The sequence below is a fragment of the Denticeps clupeoides genome, chromosome 2 (genome assembly GCF_900700375.1).
Source record: "Denticeps clupeoides chromosome 2, fDenClu1.1, whole genome shotgun sequence".
Classification (NCBI taxonomy): domain Eukaryota; kingdom Metazoa; phylum Chordata; class Actinopteri; order Clupeiformes; family Denticipitidae; genus Denticeps; species Denticeps clupeoides.
The window spans coordinates 28,389,642-28,405,175 of NC_041708.1; the positions used below are offsets into that span (position 1 = coordinate 28,389,642).

Sequence of the window (15,534 nt, forward strand, 5' to 3'; positions counted from 1 at the left end):
ACGGCCATAGTTCTACATCAATGGGCAGCTAACAGTGAGCCATTGATTTCATGAATTCGACTAAATTGGCATACTTAAGTAGAGACTATAAGTAGTTGTAGCAAAGGGGGCAAAAAACAAAGTACCCCACCGGCAGGTTTAGGAAGTGTCTGTTACTTCTAATGAGATGCCAGGGCTTGGGAGGAAGCAAACAGATAAGTTACCGCTTTTCCTCTTCTAGATCTCGAGAGAAGAGGTTACAGATTCCCACCAAAAAGTTTTTTTTTTGCTCGTAGATCTTATAATCGGCCGTCGTTTTTTTACCGAACAAATTTGCCAAGTAGATTTGTTTGAATTTGGCCAGTGTTAACATCAGTATTAGTCAAATGTGAAATTGAATCAATTTAGCAATGACCACGAGGCTGGCTGCACGGGCTTCGGGGGATCTCCTTTCTGCCGCCAGCAAGTGCCCGCGCCTTTAGTTCTCCAGGTCAGTGTGCTGTGATCAAACAGGGATTCTGTCACCCCTGGCGAACCCTGTCAGACGAAGCTGTGATCAGTGGAACAGGTGTGAAGGTGTGTTCTAGAGCCACCTCCCCCACCCCTCTGTGGTTCCCTCCAAATATGTAAAAATCTGCTCCACTTGTTTGTTGGGGTTTACACATGGTTATTGGTAAGTTCTGGTAGATTTTGATGCCAAAATCTGGTAGATTTTGAATACATCTACATTGAGCCTTTGGGGACCAATGTAACAGTGAATTCCTGACTGCGTATGTGAAATCCGAGGTCCCCTGTAGTTTGTTCTACAGGAACATTGTGAAATGGAAGTTTAATCTCCAGTAAATCAGTATTCTGTCTTGTTTGCAGATGTGTCTTAACGAACCCTCATGTCAATTTGTTGGGTTGGCAGTATCAATTTACACACGATATTTGTAACAAGTTACATACGTAGATGCATACATGTAACTTGAGAGCATAACACTAAGAATAAATTACAATTAATTTGAAAAAAGAAATATCTGCACAATCATTCACGATTTCTGATTAACAAGCCGCCAGCCTAGCGGTGGCGAGGTGCGGCGCGCTGCCAATGTCATTAAAGGCCCTCTCCACTTCAATCTGCGCGCCAGTGATAATATATAGATGGAACTGTCATTAAAAGCCATTTTTGGGCTCCTTGTGGATTCATTTGCACTGACCCAGAATGCAGTATTTTCTTAACACAAGCAGCAGGCGGCTTTGATGTTATCAGCTTATTCAAACAGCCGAGTGGTGTCCCCGGTGCATGGCCCGTGGCCTGCCACGGAGGGGCCATATTAATCATCGTGAAGCCTATGAGAGCGCACTCATAAATTGTGAGTCGGGTCCTTAACGCCGAGAGTCCCCGGGCACCCCGTCCTCATTTATCAACACATTCATACTCCGGATGTTGAGTAAATAAAACTGGGGGGAAAAAAAGGGGCGGGCTGACTGGACTTTGTGATGTTGAGCAAATGAAGAAGGACATAACGGCTTTATTCGGAGCAGTGGATAAAATAGCTGCCTAATGTTTCCCTCAAGTGGAGAGGGAGGGGAAAAATGCATGGGTGATTTTTTTTCCCCTCTTGGCCTGGCAGGAAGTGATAGTGTCACTGTATATCTACTGAGCTTGTGCGCCTGCTGGTGTGCCCTCTATGACGTAGATACCGTGGGAACATGAAGGATATTACATCACTTTCAATATTTCTGGATGTTCGCTTTAACATAAAAAAAAAAAAAAACGCTATGAGAGCCATTCCCATAATGCAGTTCATGTGCACTGAAAAGCATGTATAGAAAAACTACATACTAAAAAAATATATAATTCTTTTAAGAATTAGAATAATTAATTTGTGTGGAACTGTTTCAAAGAAGTCAGATCTCTGGTATAACTCCCCAGAGAACACGACAGAAGGCAGGGTCAGAACAATGCCATGCCTTTCAACCTATAACAAGTTGTGGTACCTATGACCCCTCATGCTTTTTTCCTTTCTCAACGTGACTCGTTTTCCTCAGAGCATGGAGGCTGAAGCATTGCTCGGGACCGACTCACTGTGCGAAGCTAGGAGATGAGCGCTTTTAAGTTCACAGGTCCAGCTCATAAAATGGCGGCTGCTTGACGGGGCTCATCAGGGCCCCCGTCAGATGGATGGCTCTGCTCTCTCAGGACCGGGACAATAGTCTGAGTCGGGTTACACCGGCGCTCTGAGAATAGACATTGCTTCAGGTCCTCATTCACCACGGTGCTGGAGATTAGAAATGTTGGACTTTGAAGAGCTTAACTCTCTCTTCTGATGTTGCCTGTGAAGCATGACAACAATAAGCAAATTCCTATGATGCTCAAAGTTTTAAAGGTTCATTGGTGGAAAAGTGACTTCTAAGAAAATTTACATATTTCTGTTTTAAGATATAATAATTTTTTTATAGATACACGCAACGCCTAATTGTACGTGTTTGATTGCAGATTTTAGTGTGAACGGTAAATGCATAGATTACTGATGGATAAGTAACTAAGCTGTAATAATAAGCAAAGTTATTAGAATATTTTACATATATGGTTGTAATAATGGTAGATAAATCACGTATCCACAGTTTTGGAAAATATTGAAAATCATCAAAGCTGTAATGATGGCTCTTAAAACAGTACATGCAGACAAAAGGAAAAGCAGTTCCCAGGTTTCAGGGGTGGGATTGCAGAGGGACAATTCTTTGGAGACCTGGGGGCAGCCGTGCTGAGCCCCACCGAAGGCTGTAGGTCCATCATCGGGGCGCACTGAACTTGTCCTCACACTGGCAACCCCACAAAGCCTGGCTGGAGACAGATGACAAGAGGACAAAGAAAACATCGGTGGAGGCAGACCACCTGAAGAAAAAAGGTCATGGTGCACAGTCCAGCAAAGAGGTAGAGAAGGAGCATCTGATCTATGATCTTGACCCATAATGTGGGCTGAAAAGTCACAAAAAATGTCACAAAATGATGACACCAGATCATTTTGTTGTTCTTTCATGTTTTTGGTCTATGTTGTACTGACATCTTGCAGAGGAGGCACATCAATGAAGTGCACGTCTTCTTTGTTACAAGAAATGAAGAGAAGCGAACATAAAATTGCTGGTGAAAAAGATTTCTGTTTTTTAAAAAACAGTGATGCTGGTGGACATGCCCCCTAGTTTTCATCATGAATTGGGACATTTAAGTCACTGAAATGGAAAAAACATGCAAATCTCCTTAAATGCCTAAAACATGCAAATCTTTACTAATGTCAGTATATAAAGTATTGTTTTTTATATGAGTAGTCATAAACGCCGCCAGTCATATTTCTCAGGCACTTTTACAAATGAATGTAAATTGATTTGGGATTCCAATTTAACCTCCAATACCCCAGGAAACAGCACCACAGACAGCTCCTCATAATTATTCAGTAACTACATGTAATTAAAGCAGTAATTACATGGAACTATGTCTGGGTTTAAATGCATTTATTTTGAGATTATGTTGCTTTGATGATGAACATTAGGTAGTGAAGTTGTGTGATATTCAGCTAAATCCAAATGAATTTGTTAAATTATCGTTTTTAGTTTTAATAACAAACAATATCTACCATAATTTTACCTATAAACATATAGGAAAATTTTATCAGTAAGAAGAATCTATAATTCAATAGTCCATTAGTAAGGCTAAAAAATGGTACTAGTAGTTTAGCAAAAGTAAACCGGCATTTTCTACATCGACACAAGAATTTGACTGCACAGCTGAGTAGTGCCAGCTCCAGTTTGCAGGAAAATAACTGACAGGAGCATGACCTCAGGATCGAAAAATCCAATCCAAGTCTTATCTGAATTAATCAGAGACGCCGCCATAAGCTTCAGCAGAATTCATTAGCTGTCCACAGACCCAGCACAATTTTTTAGTGGGGTATACGGTTTCACAATAAAAGTTTGCATCCGACCCATTTTCCTATGTCTCAGATCGATATTATTTAGCAATTAGCCGAGCCGCCATGCTCCCAAACCCGATTACACGCGGGGTCTCACACTGATCAAGATTCATTTCCACCCACGATAAATGTTCACGTCTACCTTTGAACTAAGAGAGGTGCATTAATGCGCTGACCCCCATCCATTTCTCATTTTAATCCCACTGAACTTTTGTGCCGACAACACAATCTCTAGACCGACAGTACTGTTTTTTTAGTAGGGAGGCAGGATGGGGAATTTCAGCACCAATAGGCCTTTAACAGCAAAGATGGACTCCTAAATGGACAGAACGGGGCTATTCAGCGCTATCAGGTTTTCCATGTGTGACTTCACAGCAGCAGTAGTGAGACTTTGAAAGCCAGTAGACTCCTTGATTGAAGTAACAGCTCAGGTTATACTGCGGCGAGTCCATGGCCCGTGCTTTCCCGTCCTCTAAAGTCAGACTTTTTGTGTCTCTTAATCCCAAATATTGAGCTGCAAACCCTGAGACTTCAGATTAAGACTGCATCATTTTTGCATCGTAACCCAAAGATTGAGACACTTCTTCACAGACACAGATGTTTTCTCCAGGAAATTCACACCATGCAGACGATTTGTTACAATCCCCTCCTTACAACAGTAAAGTTTACAGCGGTACCAAGACCCTGGCCTGATGCGGGGAGGCGTCCCCATCACCTTCCTCACCAGGATGCGTTTCACCTCTGTGCCATTGCTGGCATAAATCCTCGCGTCCAGTGACGGCTGTCTGCAAGTGGCTTCAGCAGCGGTCATAAAAGTGGAACAGACAGTCTTAATTGGTGTTCCAGACTCGAGGAAACAGGACTAAAATATTTGCATAATTTCACAGAGGACAGGAGGAAATTGCTAAAACATGTGAGCTGGAACGCGTCTGCAACCCTACACCATCGCTGGCTGGCTCTTGGGTGCCACCCAGTGCTGGCCATGCCAGAAAGGGAGCGGCGGGGTTAGGAAGGACGAGGGAGAGCTCGGAGGGAAAAGGTCACTGGCTGATCTTATCGGTGAGGCCCTCACCTTCGAGCACAATGCAGAAGGAGCCTGACAAAGTTGGGGCCAAAGTCGCGCTATCGAATGAACCAAAAGGAGCGGCCGCGGACCCACACATCAACATTTTCAACCCCCCCCCCACTCTCTTTTTTCTCTCAGTTCAGTCCATCTGCATTACAGGTCTGTGTGCATGACTGCTTTGAACACAACATTTGTGTCTAAAGTTTCGCAAGGCCATTGTTTGTCTGGGAATGAGGTTTTCGGTGCCATTGTGTGTTCACAGCCGTGTTTATACAAACGTGTTTTGCTGAGCTCATTGTACCGGGAGGAGGGGGGCAATCGGACAAAGTGAAACTGGGGTAGCAAAGGTGGGGGGACCCCTAGCTTTCATGAGCTTTCAAGGTCTCCTACTTCCCAGTTCATAATAAGGACTTATCACAAATTCTGCAGAAGCTGAGAATTCACTCAAATGAAGAAAAATTAATTTTTTCAGAATATTATAGTGACCCATGCTTCTGAAAATAATGTAAATTGGATTTACATTATTCTATAAATCTACTTATCAAATGTTGTGTTTATGAAATAGACCTGATTGCAGCATGTCAAGGCTTTATATTACATCTTCGCAATTCCACTGCTAATTCCACAAAATTCAAGTTTCCCCCAAGTAAATGGAACTCGCAACTCGTAATTATGACATTTCCTGCAGCATGAGTTCTCACACAATGGTGGACGGACGTGGGAGACACAGCTGAGTGATTAAACTTGATGAAACGTCATGTGGAAAAGGCATCGTGCTTTTTAGGGTCCTCGGCGGAGATCATATGAATACAGAATATAGAGTGGAGGGGAGCGGGATGGGGGGGTTTACAGGGATGCCAGCTGCGGGGAGACATCAGTAGAGCTTTGTCACCTTGTAAAAGGTTGAGGAGCAGAACAAGTCGACCCGTGTTGCAAGGGGGAATGTGGAGGGGTAAGGAGTAATGTGTGGGGAAATAATTTTTGAAGGGCCGGGATGGTAATTGGTTCTGCGCAATTAATGTGATGTGCAGCGTGGAAGAGACTAAACAAAGGAGACACATTTACCCTTGAGGCACATTTACCACATTTTTAAAGGGATATTCTGACTTTTCTCAGCTTAATCTCCATCTAATGAATCTGTGGCTGGCTGTCAGCTATTATATTAATCTGTCACTCTCAGAGACCAGTTTGACTCAAAGTAGACAAATGAATTAAACATATGGATGCATCTGTCAATTAATATTAGTAAAACTACATTGTTTAATGGCATTTCAGTGGAACAACTTATATAAATTAGAAATAATTTGTCCAATGTTACAGTTCAATTTACTGTAAATCCGCATTATGTTTAAATATATACTAATTAGTAAAACTTCTGAAATATTATATAGGTTTAAAAAAGTACAACATGGCAAAATTTCAGATTCCCTATACCAGCAATCTTCCAACGATATCTATAGGATGCACAACGCACATGTTTATCAGACCTTATACTGTGGTGTGAACAAAAGCTTGAATCTGGTGGCTTCCAGGTAAAGTTTGAATCTGGTGGCTTCTTTAAATGCACTTGGATTGAACAAACTGTGCATAATCTACTAACAATGTATCAAACACAGCTCAAGAGTGACCTACTTCATTAAAGTCATCATGATAAGCAGAATAATCTGCACTAAATGAACTTACTCTACAAGAATCACAGACAACTTGATGAGTTATTTGTGAATTTAAAGATATAGTTGCATATTGCATGTGTGTGTATGTGATGGTGTATGTGTGAGACAGCGAGAGAGAGAGAGACCATGCCGACAGACAAAAGTCTCTGACTTGGTCATGCATGGCCTTGCCGGTCCTCCCTGGATTAGGGTTCATTTGCCTGGACCTCTTCGGCAGCCTTGGAGCTGCTTGTTTGGATCCTCCTGCTTGGGTGAGACAGCAGAACCCTCTCACTCACTCGCTCACTCATTCATTCTGTCACTCCCTCACTCCCACCAGTCGGCTTTGATGTGTGGGGCCCAAGGGCCGAGCTAAGAGGGGGTCAGAGGCCTCCGTCCATCTTGCCCCGGGCCTTGTGGTCTCACACTCACACACATGCTACTGTTAACACGCAGATGTCCCTCTGAGTTATCACTCAAGTGACATTGTTGGACTAATGAAGACAAATTAGTCAGATCGACCTAGATGTTCTCTGGCTGACCGTTCTTGATACGGACATGTTGGGCCAAAGATGACCACTTCATCGCTGCCCCTGTCTGCCTGCGCTTAGGATACGGCTACAGCTGTCACAGCCGCACCCACAAGCTCTCCTGGCCACCCACCCCCGCCCCCGCCTCCATTTTTTTAACAACGCTATCTAATGAGGAAGTCTTGTGTTGTGGTTAAAGGTAGTCACCCACATCCTATGGTCAAGTTACGTTTCTCGCCACATGGACAATGGGAAAGGGAAAGAAGCCAATCCCGGCCCGGAGGCTTATTAAAGGCTAATCGGGCTAGCCCCCACGGCTACCTCCCTGTGCCTCTCCCCGCCAGTCGGCTCATCTGCGCGGCCCCGGCGGACCCCCGCACTCCCATCAGCACGTTTGCTTTTTGAAGTCGGCATAATTAACCGGCCATTTGATACGCTATCGGCCCAAGAGGCTCTCAGTCACAGAGGCACGTAGCTAATCCATCACTGGCCGCTAACTGGCTGCACTGTCGACAGTCACTTACATTATGATCGTGACCCTGCGGTGCCCCCGAAGACCTTAGTTGAAATCAGGGTCTTTCGGGGTTGAGTGGCGCACCCTTCGCTCTCGCCAGAGGGACGTGGCGTTTTTTTTGGGAACGCTGCTGCCCTGTTCAGTTATTTATGGAAAAGCGTAAATAAATGATAAGCTTAAGTCCGAGACGCAGGCCACCCAGCAGCCGGTTCTTGAGACGTGCGGATCGCGGCCTGGTGACTCGGAACGAGGGGGCCGTCCGGCGACACGACTGATCAAGCCTGAGACTGACATCAGGGAAGCACAACGTACGCTAGACGTCCAGAAAGTCCTCGGGTCTGCGCCGTGGAATGAAAACAGGACGAGAAGCACATTTGCAGGGCATTGTTGTTACCCATAAAAAAAAAAATGGCTGATGAAGAAAAATGAGGAGGGGAGAGTTTGGCTGGTGCTCACACAGCCTGACTGACTGCTTTGGGGTATTTCCACTTCCTCCACAGAGGTCCAGTCAATCCGTTCAAAGGCAATAAACAATAGGAAAAAAAAAAAAACGATTGCAATGAAATAGTTCTGAAGCGGATCAGGACCCCCCTTCTTCATCCACCAGACCTCACATTTTACTTGATAGCCGTGAAATCTTTTCAATGCGGTCACAAAAAGTTCACTGGTTTGAAAGAAAGAGGAGAAAAAAAAAACACAGAAGTAGGATTAATGTTAAAGTTTGGACGTTTCCATCATAGCACACAACAACCTATTTCTCTGAGGTTAAAGGTTATTTTTATGCAGTCAAGATATGAGTGATGACCCTTTAAGAGATTGCGAGAGCATTTGTTTCTGTTCTTAACATGGATACCGTAAAACTGTGTGAAAAGCAACGTGACTGAATTTGAAATTATTCAGTTTGATGGTGACCTGCTGATGCTACAAAACCCTGAATCCTACAACCAGAAAATAGTCTTCTGACTAATTCCTGGACTAACTTGGTTTTAAATGGTATTCGTATAAGCATTTATAAGAATATGTTAGTGTTATTGACTTTAAAATGTCACCTACATTGTTTAATTATACTGAATTAGTTGAATAAAACCAGTGTGAAAAAAATGACAATGGCACTTGAAAGTATGAAAGTAGTAAAAGTGTACGTTTTTTTTTCATTTTTCTTTTTGCAGTTTCCATGGAGGTAATTGGCATGGAATCATTATTAGTCTCATGTGTTTTTGCCTGGTGGGCTCACTCTTAGTGTCTGCGCTGACCAGCGGGAAGGAGCTGCTCAAAGGAGCCTCTGTTTGATGTGGAGGAAATAGCCAAGAGCCATTTGTATAGAGGAAGGGGGGGGCAAGTATAATCCATAGTCAAATGTGTGTTACACCTTTGTTACCCCACCAGAGTTCACAACAGAGCCGATGACAAAAGAAGAGCTCCATGTGCCCATTGTGGCCCGGAGAACAATATGGCTGCTGTGAATAGCTAATCCCTCTGGACCGCTGACAGGTTGGGCCTTAAGCAACGCTAGTCTTCATTTCTTCACAGACACTGTCTGAGGGTGACAGTGATGAGGAATACCAGGGGGTATTTATAGCTGCCCAAGTCTCTCCAAAAGAAGGGAATTGTGGGAGAAAATATTATCCCCATTGTCTACCTGTGGCCGTCTTTGTAGCATCAAAAGATAAATGGGGGTTGGATGGGACCCGAGGGCAAATCGCCTTGTATTTGTCTGAGTGCCTTTTTCGGGCAGTTTGGAATGAAAATGGCCTCCTGGAATGATAGGACGGGATCCTCTTGAATAAGTTGCTGTGGATCCTCTCCAGAAGAGCAGGTGTCCTCTGCAACAACCACACTGCAGTTATTTTAGATATACACGAACTGGCAAAACAAATGGTAAGAGGAATTTTAAATAAGCGAGTTACTGTTAAGGTTTAAATGTATTGTATATTTAAATAGATTTTAAATAGATTTTAGTGTGTGAAAATAAATCCGTGCTGAATGGAACCACACCCAGTTCAGGTGGCCGCATTCTTCACAGCATCTAAAGCCAAGACGTCTTGTGTAATAAGTACATGATGCTGAGGATAACAATACCATTCCGGGGATCGGGTAAATCTTTTGTGCGAAGAGATAATAGAAGCAGGTCTCTCCCATTTTGAATAAACAGGAAAGAGAGGGTTTCACGTCCTGCAGGGGGGAAAAAATTAGGACAACTTGCGATTAAACTGGGGTCCGTTTTCGGTCACCAGGCTTCCGAAACCCAAAAGTACCCAGGAAAAGTGAGGAAAGTACAGCTTGCTGGCAGCATGGGCTCAGGACTTGGCTGGAGATGCTGTCTTGTCAGTCTACACCCTGGCCCGAGCTTCTCCACTGCCACAATCACCCCCCCCCTGCCCCCTTCAGCTCCTCCACCACCCCCACCACTCCCTCGCTCGACCTTCCCCTGCGAGCGAGGAGCTTCCAGCCACAAAGAGTCTCCATTCTCTCCGGAGAGGGCGTGCAGCTCCCTCTCTGTAACTCTATCACCTGCCTAAAAGAAAACTGTGTCATCTGCACCCCCCCCCCCCTCCCGCTCCACTCCACCCCCATCCCCCACTCACCAGCACTGCCGGAAGTCTCCCAGAGACCAGATCAGACACACATGCTAATGTCCAAAGTGACCTTCAATACGCTGCCAAAACTTTCTCAGTCCTCCCTCAGCCCAGAAGATGCCCATCCTGGCCCTGCCACCAAGGCCGCAGTGGGACAGATGGGCAGCCATCCTTAAAAATGTGTTCATTCATGTGAAAAATTACATAATGATTATTTCATTAATGTCAAATTGCAAAAACAATGTGCATAATGATTCATCATATTTTATTATATTTCATGTCTAAAATCATGTTATAGTTAAGAAAAATTGCTTCATTGTACTTCATCTATTAACACAATGTAGATATATTGAAAAATTTAGGAAATGTTTAATATACTTTACATGACAAAGAAAAATGTATTTCTGTTGCAATGGGTGGAGATTCTTAAAGAGCAAACAAGTTCAGTGTGTATCTGGAGAGCCTCGGAGACTGCAGATTGGACCTTGGCTGGCTGTGGGCCTAAAGCTAGTGCTTTTAGTTAAACTACAAAGAACCCCTCTGAGAGCGGCAGTGTTGGCTTTGGATCTGCAGGTCCTTCCTGTTCATGGAAATGCCTTGGAAATATGTTTGGGTCCACAAAAACAGTTGGACTGCCGGGCGGGATATTGCTCGAAAATACAGCGCCGTATTAATGAAAACGTGATCCACCTGAATAAAGGAAGGGCCAAACCGATCAAGCATTTCAAGAATTTAATTAAAACTGCCAAATGTTTATGACCTAAACAAAATAGACACGCCAAAGTCAAGAGGCACTTAGTATTCCATATATTTTTAAAATGGCTTTTAAACAGACCCTAAATAAATGTGGAAAATATTAAATAGGGTACTCCTGTAAAATGGTTTGAAGGTGAATGTGAAAGTAGGTGAGAGCCGAGAAACTGAGAAATTCTGGATTTTGGATGGAACAATCCTTAGAAGTTTTAAAGACCAACACCACCCCCTCTTGGCTGATATTGGGTGGGACATCTAGACCGCATATTTAACTTTCTGGATTGTCCCATCCAGAAAAACATCTCATAATTATAACTATTTTACTCTATACACAAGAAAGCTTAAAATGGAAATAAAATGAATTTTTTCTATAACTGTATATAATCATATTGATTTCACATAATTGAACTGGTTTATTTACTTCAGCATGTTCAGTCTGATCATTTCTACTAAAACGAAGATCATTTTTACTAACGTTTGAGAGGCCAATAAACATGTTAGATATTAATGCAGACCAAATAAAAAATTAACAAAATGTAAACTGTCTTGCAGCCAACATTTTCATCTTTCACCACTAGATGGAAATGGTTAATGAAAGTTCCCTAATTGAACATAAATGCAAGGTAATAATTGGAATATGTATAAATAGAGGCATTATAATTCCTCTTGGTTGGTGAATTTATAGAATTATACACAAATATAGCATACATTCAGCTCATGTGTGTATATGTCACTTTGATAATGAGTTTCTATTTTTCAGAAATACGTTCAAATAGCGACAGCAGGCCAGTTGGGAAAATGAGAGAAACAGTTATAAGCTGTCACAGTCTGAAAAAGTACCTAATTTCTCCAGAGAAATCCCCCAAGAGACGGTGTTTGAGTGTTCTGGGAAACTAAGTCCTCGACAGCTGTTGTTCCCCCGAAAAGTGATGAAAAGTCGGCCTCTTCAAACTCCCGGGTTTTAATTATCGCTGTGCTGTGGACCATTCCAAAGCTCGTTTCAGACCTGTGTGTATTCGGATAAAGCGGCCCATGGATCAAGATGTCTGTCACATTTGGATAAAACATTTTGTCCCCAAACCCTGTGTTGAGTTAAAAGCCTTTTTCTGGAGGCATGTGTTTAGTCTAACCAGAGGAGAGATTTTGATCCCACCTGTACGTTTTAATGTGAAGATCAGCCAAAAAAAGCAAAGGGAAAGTTGAATGAATGTTTATGAAAATGGCTCTGCCAGTAGAAAATTTAGCCAGCATAGCCAAAACCACTGTACAGTATTGCTCACAATTAAAAAAACAATGAAATGTAATTAAGTGTAATTAGCATTGTCTTTAAAGCCATATTCAAAGGGCCACAATTTATTGATATAAAAAAAATCAGGTCACACAATACCATGCTCAAAAATAATTATCATTATGTCACATAAATGTTTTAAAACAGATTTGCAAAAATATTATTTACACTGCATTATTTTCACACTGCGCATAATCTTTCTTTGGCCCACCCTTTAGCAGATTTCTCCAGGTTAGTTGGATGGCAGCTTTGGCCTAATGCTCGGGATAATTGTTCTGATGAAAGGTGAACTTACTCTCATGTTTCAGAGCCATGGTCACTGTGTGTTACTGCTCATCACTTTAGGTACAAATTGGTTCCGAGGTCACATTTCAGAAGATGCAGCATTCATGAACCTTCTAGCCCACAAGTGTAGATAGAAAGAGTGCATGTTGTATGTCAAGACGATTGGTGTAGTTTGCCATTTTTATAGGGGCCTATCATTCAGTTTTCTCTAGCCTGAAACATTTTAATTACAGTTTATAATGCAGAAATAAGTGAAAAGTGAAAGGAAAGTTATACACTGCAGCACAGCACATGGTGGCACAACAAAATGTGTGCTCTGCTTTTAACCATCACCCTTGGTGAGCAGTGGGCAGCCATGACAGGGGTCCAGAGAGAAGTGTATGGGGACAGTGCTTTGCTCAGTGGCACCTTGGCGGCTCAGGGTTCAATCCGGCAACCTTACGATAATGGGGCTGCATCCTTAACTGCTAGGCCAAAGCCCCAAATAAATGTCAACTATTCATGTGTCATTATGTACAGAGTATTTGGATATACAAAAAAACTGTTTATACAAAAATAGTTTAAGCCTTAATCAGCAGCACTCTAATATAAAATTTTCACAAACAACAAATACAGTAGTAAATGACATTTTGTCTTGATACATTATATGCACTTTGTATGGTGAAAGCCTTCAGGCTTTGATGTGTGAATATGCAGATGCATGCAATCACCCTGCTTATACAAGAAAAAAAATTCACAATATTAAAAACACAAGCTGGTGATTTTAGAAACAAAACTATATGAAAGCATATTTAATGTGAGCTTTCATCGCTGAGTTCATGCATCTCAGTGAGATAAACTAATTACAGCTAAAAACAATGTCACAATAGGTCTCTCAAATTCTGATTAAAACAACAGTGTTGTCAGTAAAAAAGAAGTAAAAAAGTAAAAGTTACAGAATATAAATAAAACAGTTATAAAAAAACATGCTCCAGTACACTAGTCCGAGTTTATAGCATTACTTATTCCTTAACCCCCATCAAGCCAAATGTCACGAACAATTCAATATCATGAACAAAACAAAACAAAAAATTAATAACGACTGTAAAAAAAATGATAAGTGCTCTTCCACGTTCCTTCCAGGAATATGAGGGTAAGACTCCAAGCGAAGAAAGTTTATGCTGGTGAGACTGTGGATGTGTTGAGCACTGGATCTACGCTGTAGCTCCACACAGTCTGGCAGCAGCGGCAATCTCTTTTCCGTCCTCTGATCTGGCCGAGACCACGAATGGCCACGTCTGTGGGTGGGAAGAGGCAGGAAATCGTCAAACAACAATGACTGTGGCCTATTGTTAGCATGAACCACTGTCAATGTATTAAGTAAAAGGCTGGGTTTTTATTTTGTAAAGTTCTATATTTCAATCAGGGTAACACAGGGTTTAATGCCTAAACTAGTTATAAACGTATTTATTAGTTTATTAACATGAATCTAACTTAATCTATCTAAGTGAAAACAGAAACATCCTTAGTTGAGTTTAGCCCCTTTAGTAGCCTAGTGGGTAGCAAACTCGCCTATAAACCAGAAGACCCAGGTTCAAATCCCACTTACTGCCATTGTGTCCCTGAGCAAGACACTTAACCCTCCAGGGGGGGATTGTCCCTGTAACTACTGACTGTAAGACGCTCTGGATAAGGGCATCTGGTAAATGTCATAAATGTAAATGTAGAAGCCCCTAGACTCAGAACCATGGACAGCACGTCCTTATTATTCTGCAGTTACAGTTTACTAATGCTGTAACTACATGTAATAAGAACAGGGAATGGGACCATGAACCCACTTAAACATGAAGGTTTGACTCAAAGATCCATGTTCACTTTAAACATGATTCTGGAAGAGAAAAGTACAGCTTCCAAGTCACAAGGCTATAAATTCGAACAATAACACATATTTACAGCATTTATCAGACGCCCTTATCGAGAGTGACTTACAATCAGTAGTTACAGGGACAGTCCCCCCCTGGAGCAACTTAGGGTTAAGTGTCTTGCTCAGGGACACAATGGTAGTAAGTGGGGTTTGAACCTGGGTCTTCTGGTTCATAGGCGAGTGTGTCACCCACTAGGTACCACTACCACCCTACGCATATAACTTTGCACATAATTAGCACATTTAAATCAGTCACAATAATGCGTGATAAACGTGTAATGCATTAGGCCAGGGCGGCTCTCCTACCAAGTTAACGGGATGCGCGAACGCGCCCTCGCGTCTGTCCTCCTGCAGGAGCTGCCTGAGGTGGGAGATGTAGCTGGAGGCGAGGCGCAGCGTGTCCAGCTTGGACAGCTTGGTGTCCGCCGGCACCCACGGCAGGCTGGTTTTCAGCCTGGAGAACGCCGTGCTCAGGACGCGCATGCGCGCCCTCTCCCTGGCGTTGGCCGCGCTGCGCTGGGACCGGCGTCCGTCCTTCGGCCGCCGCTTGCTGCTCCTGTAGAAGTCGTCCTCGGGGTCCGAGGCGCGCCAGGACGGCTCCCGGGGGTCCGAGGCATCACTCGCGGACCCGGTGGACATGTCACGCACACCTGGGTTCTGGGTGGAAAAACCCCTCCCGGACAGAGGAGATGCTCAGCAGCTTCTCTTCCCCTCCAAACTGCTCTACAGGACGGCCTTCAGACGTCAAACCCCGTCTCCCTCCGTCCTCCAGGGGTGGATTTAAGCAGGAGGACTTGGCTTGGATGCAGGGTGTGTGTGAGCTTCTCCCCACCCCCTTTCCTTCAAAAGCGTCACCTCCAAATCCTAAATGCTGGGGGTCCAAACAGTAAGGTCACAGATTTCTTTTAACATTAAATGCATTACAAAAAATTCGTACGCACTCAAAATGTTTCGATAGGAAATTTCGTCGAGGTTTAGGGTTTGTTGCCTTTATTTGAAGATGAACCCTGACTTGAGATGATCTCCGCGGCACGT

General features: G+C 43.2%; 1 protein-coding gene across 1 annotated transcript; it reads right to left on the bottom strand.

Moving 5' to 3' along the window:
- Positions 1 to 13,534: 13,534 nt before the first annotated feature.
- On the bottom strand, positions 13,535 to 15,236 carry msc (musculin (activated B-cell factor-1)). The gene is made up of 2 exons (XM_028970149.1): positions 14,806 to 15,236; positions 13,535 to 13,873 (listed from the first exon to the last, which is right to left on the bottom strand). Exons 1-2 carry the CDS (start codon positions 15,136 to 15,138, stop codon positions 13,790 to 13,792), a joined length of 417 nt encoding a protein of 138 aa, XP_028825982.1. The 5' UTR covers positions 15,139 to 15,236; the 3' UTR covers positions 13,535 to 13,789.
- Between the last annotated feature and the right edge of the window lie 298 nt (positions 15,237 to 15,534).

What these genes read in the sequence shown, in the direction of transcription:
- msc (XM_028970149.1), bottom strand. Translation starts at nt 15,138, where the DNA reads ATGTCCACCGGGTCCGCGAGTGATGCCTCGGACCCCCGGGAGCCGTCC. An exon ending in TCGCGCATCCCGTTAACTTG is followed by an intron (nt 13,874 to 14,805) that starts GTAGGAGAGCCG and finishes TCCCACCCACAG; the next exon opens with ACGTGGCCATTCGTGGTCTC.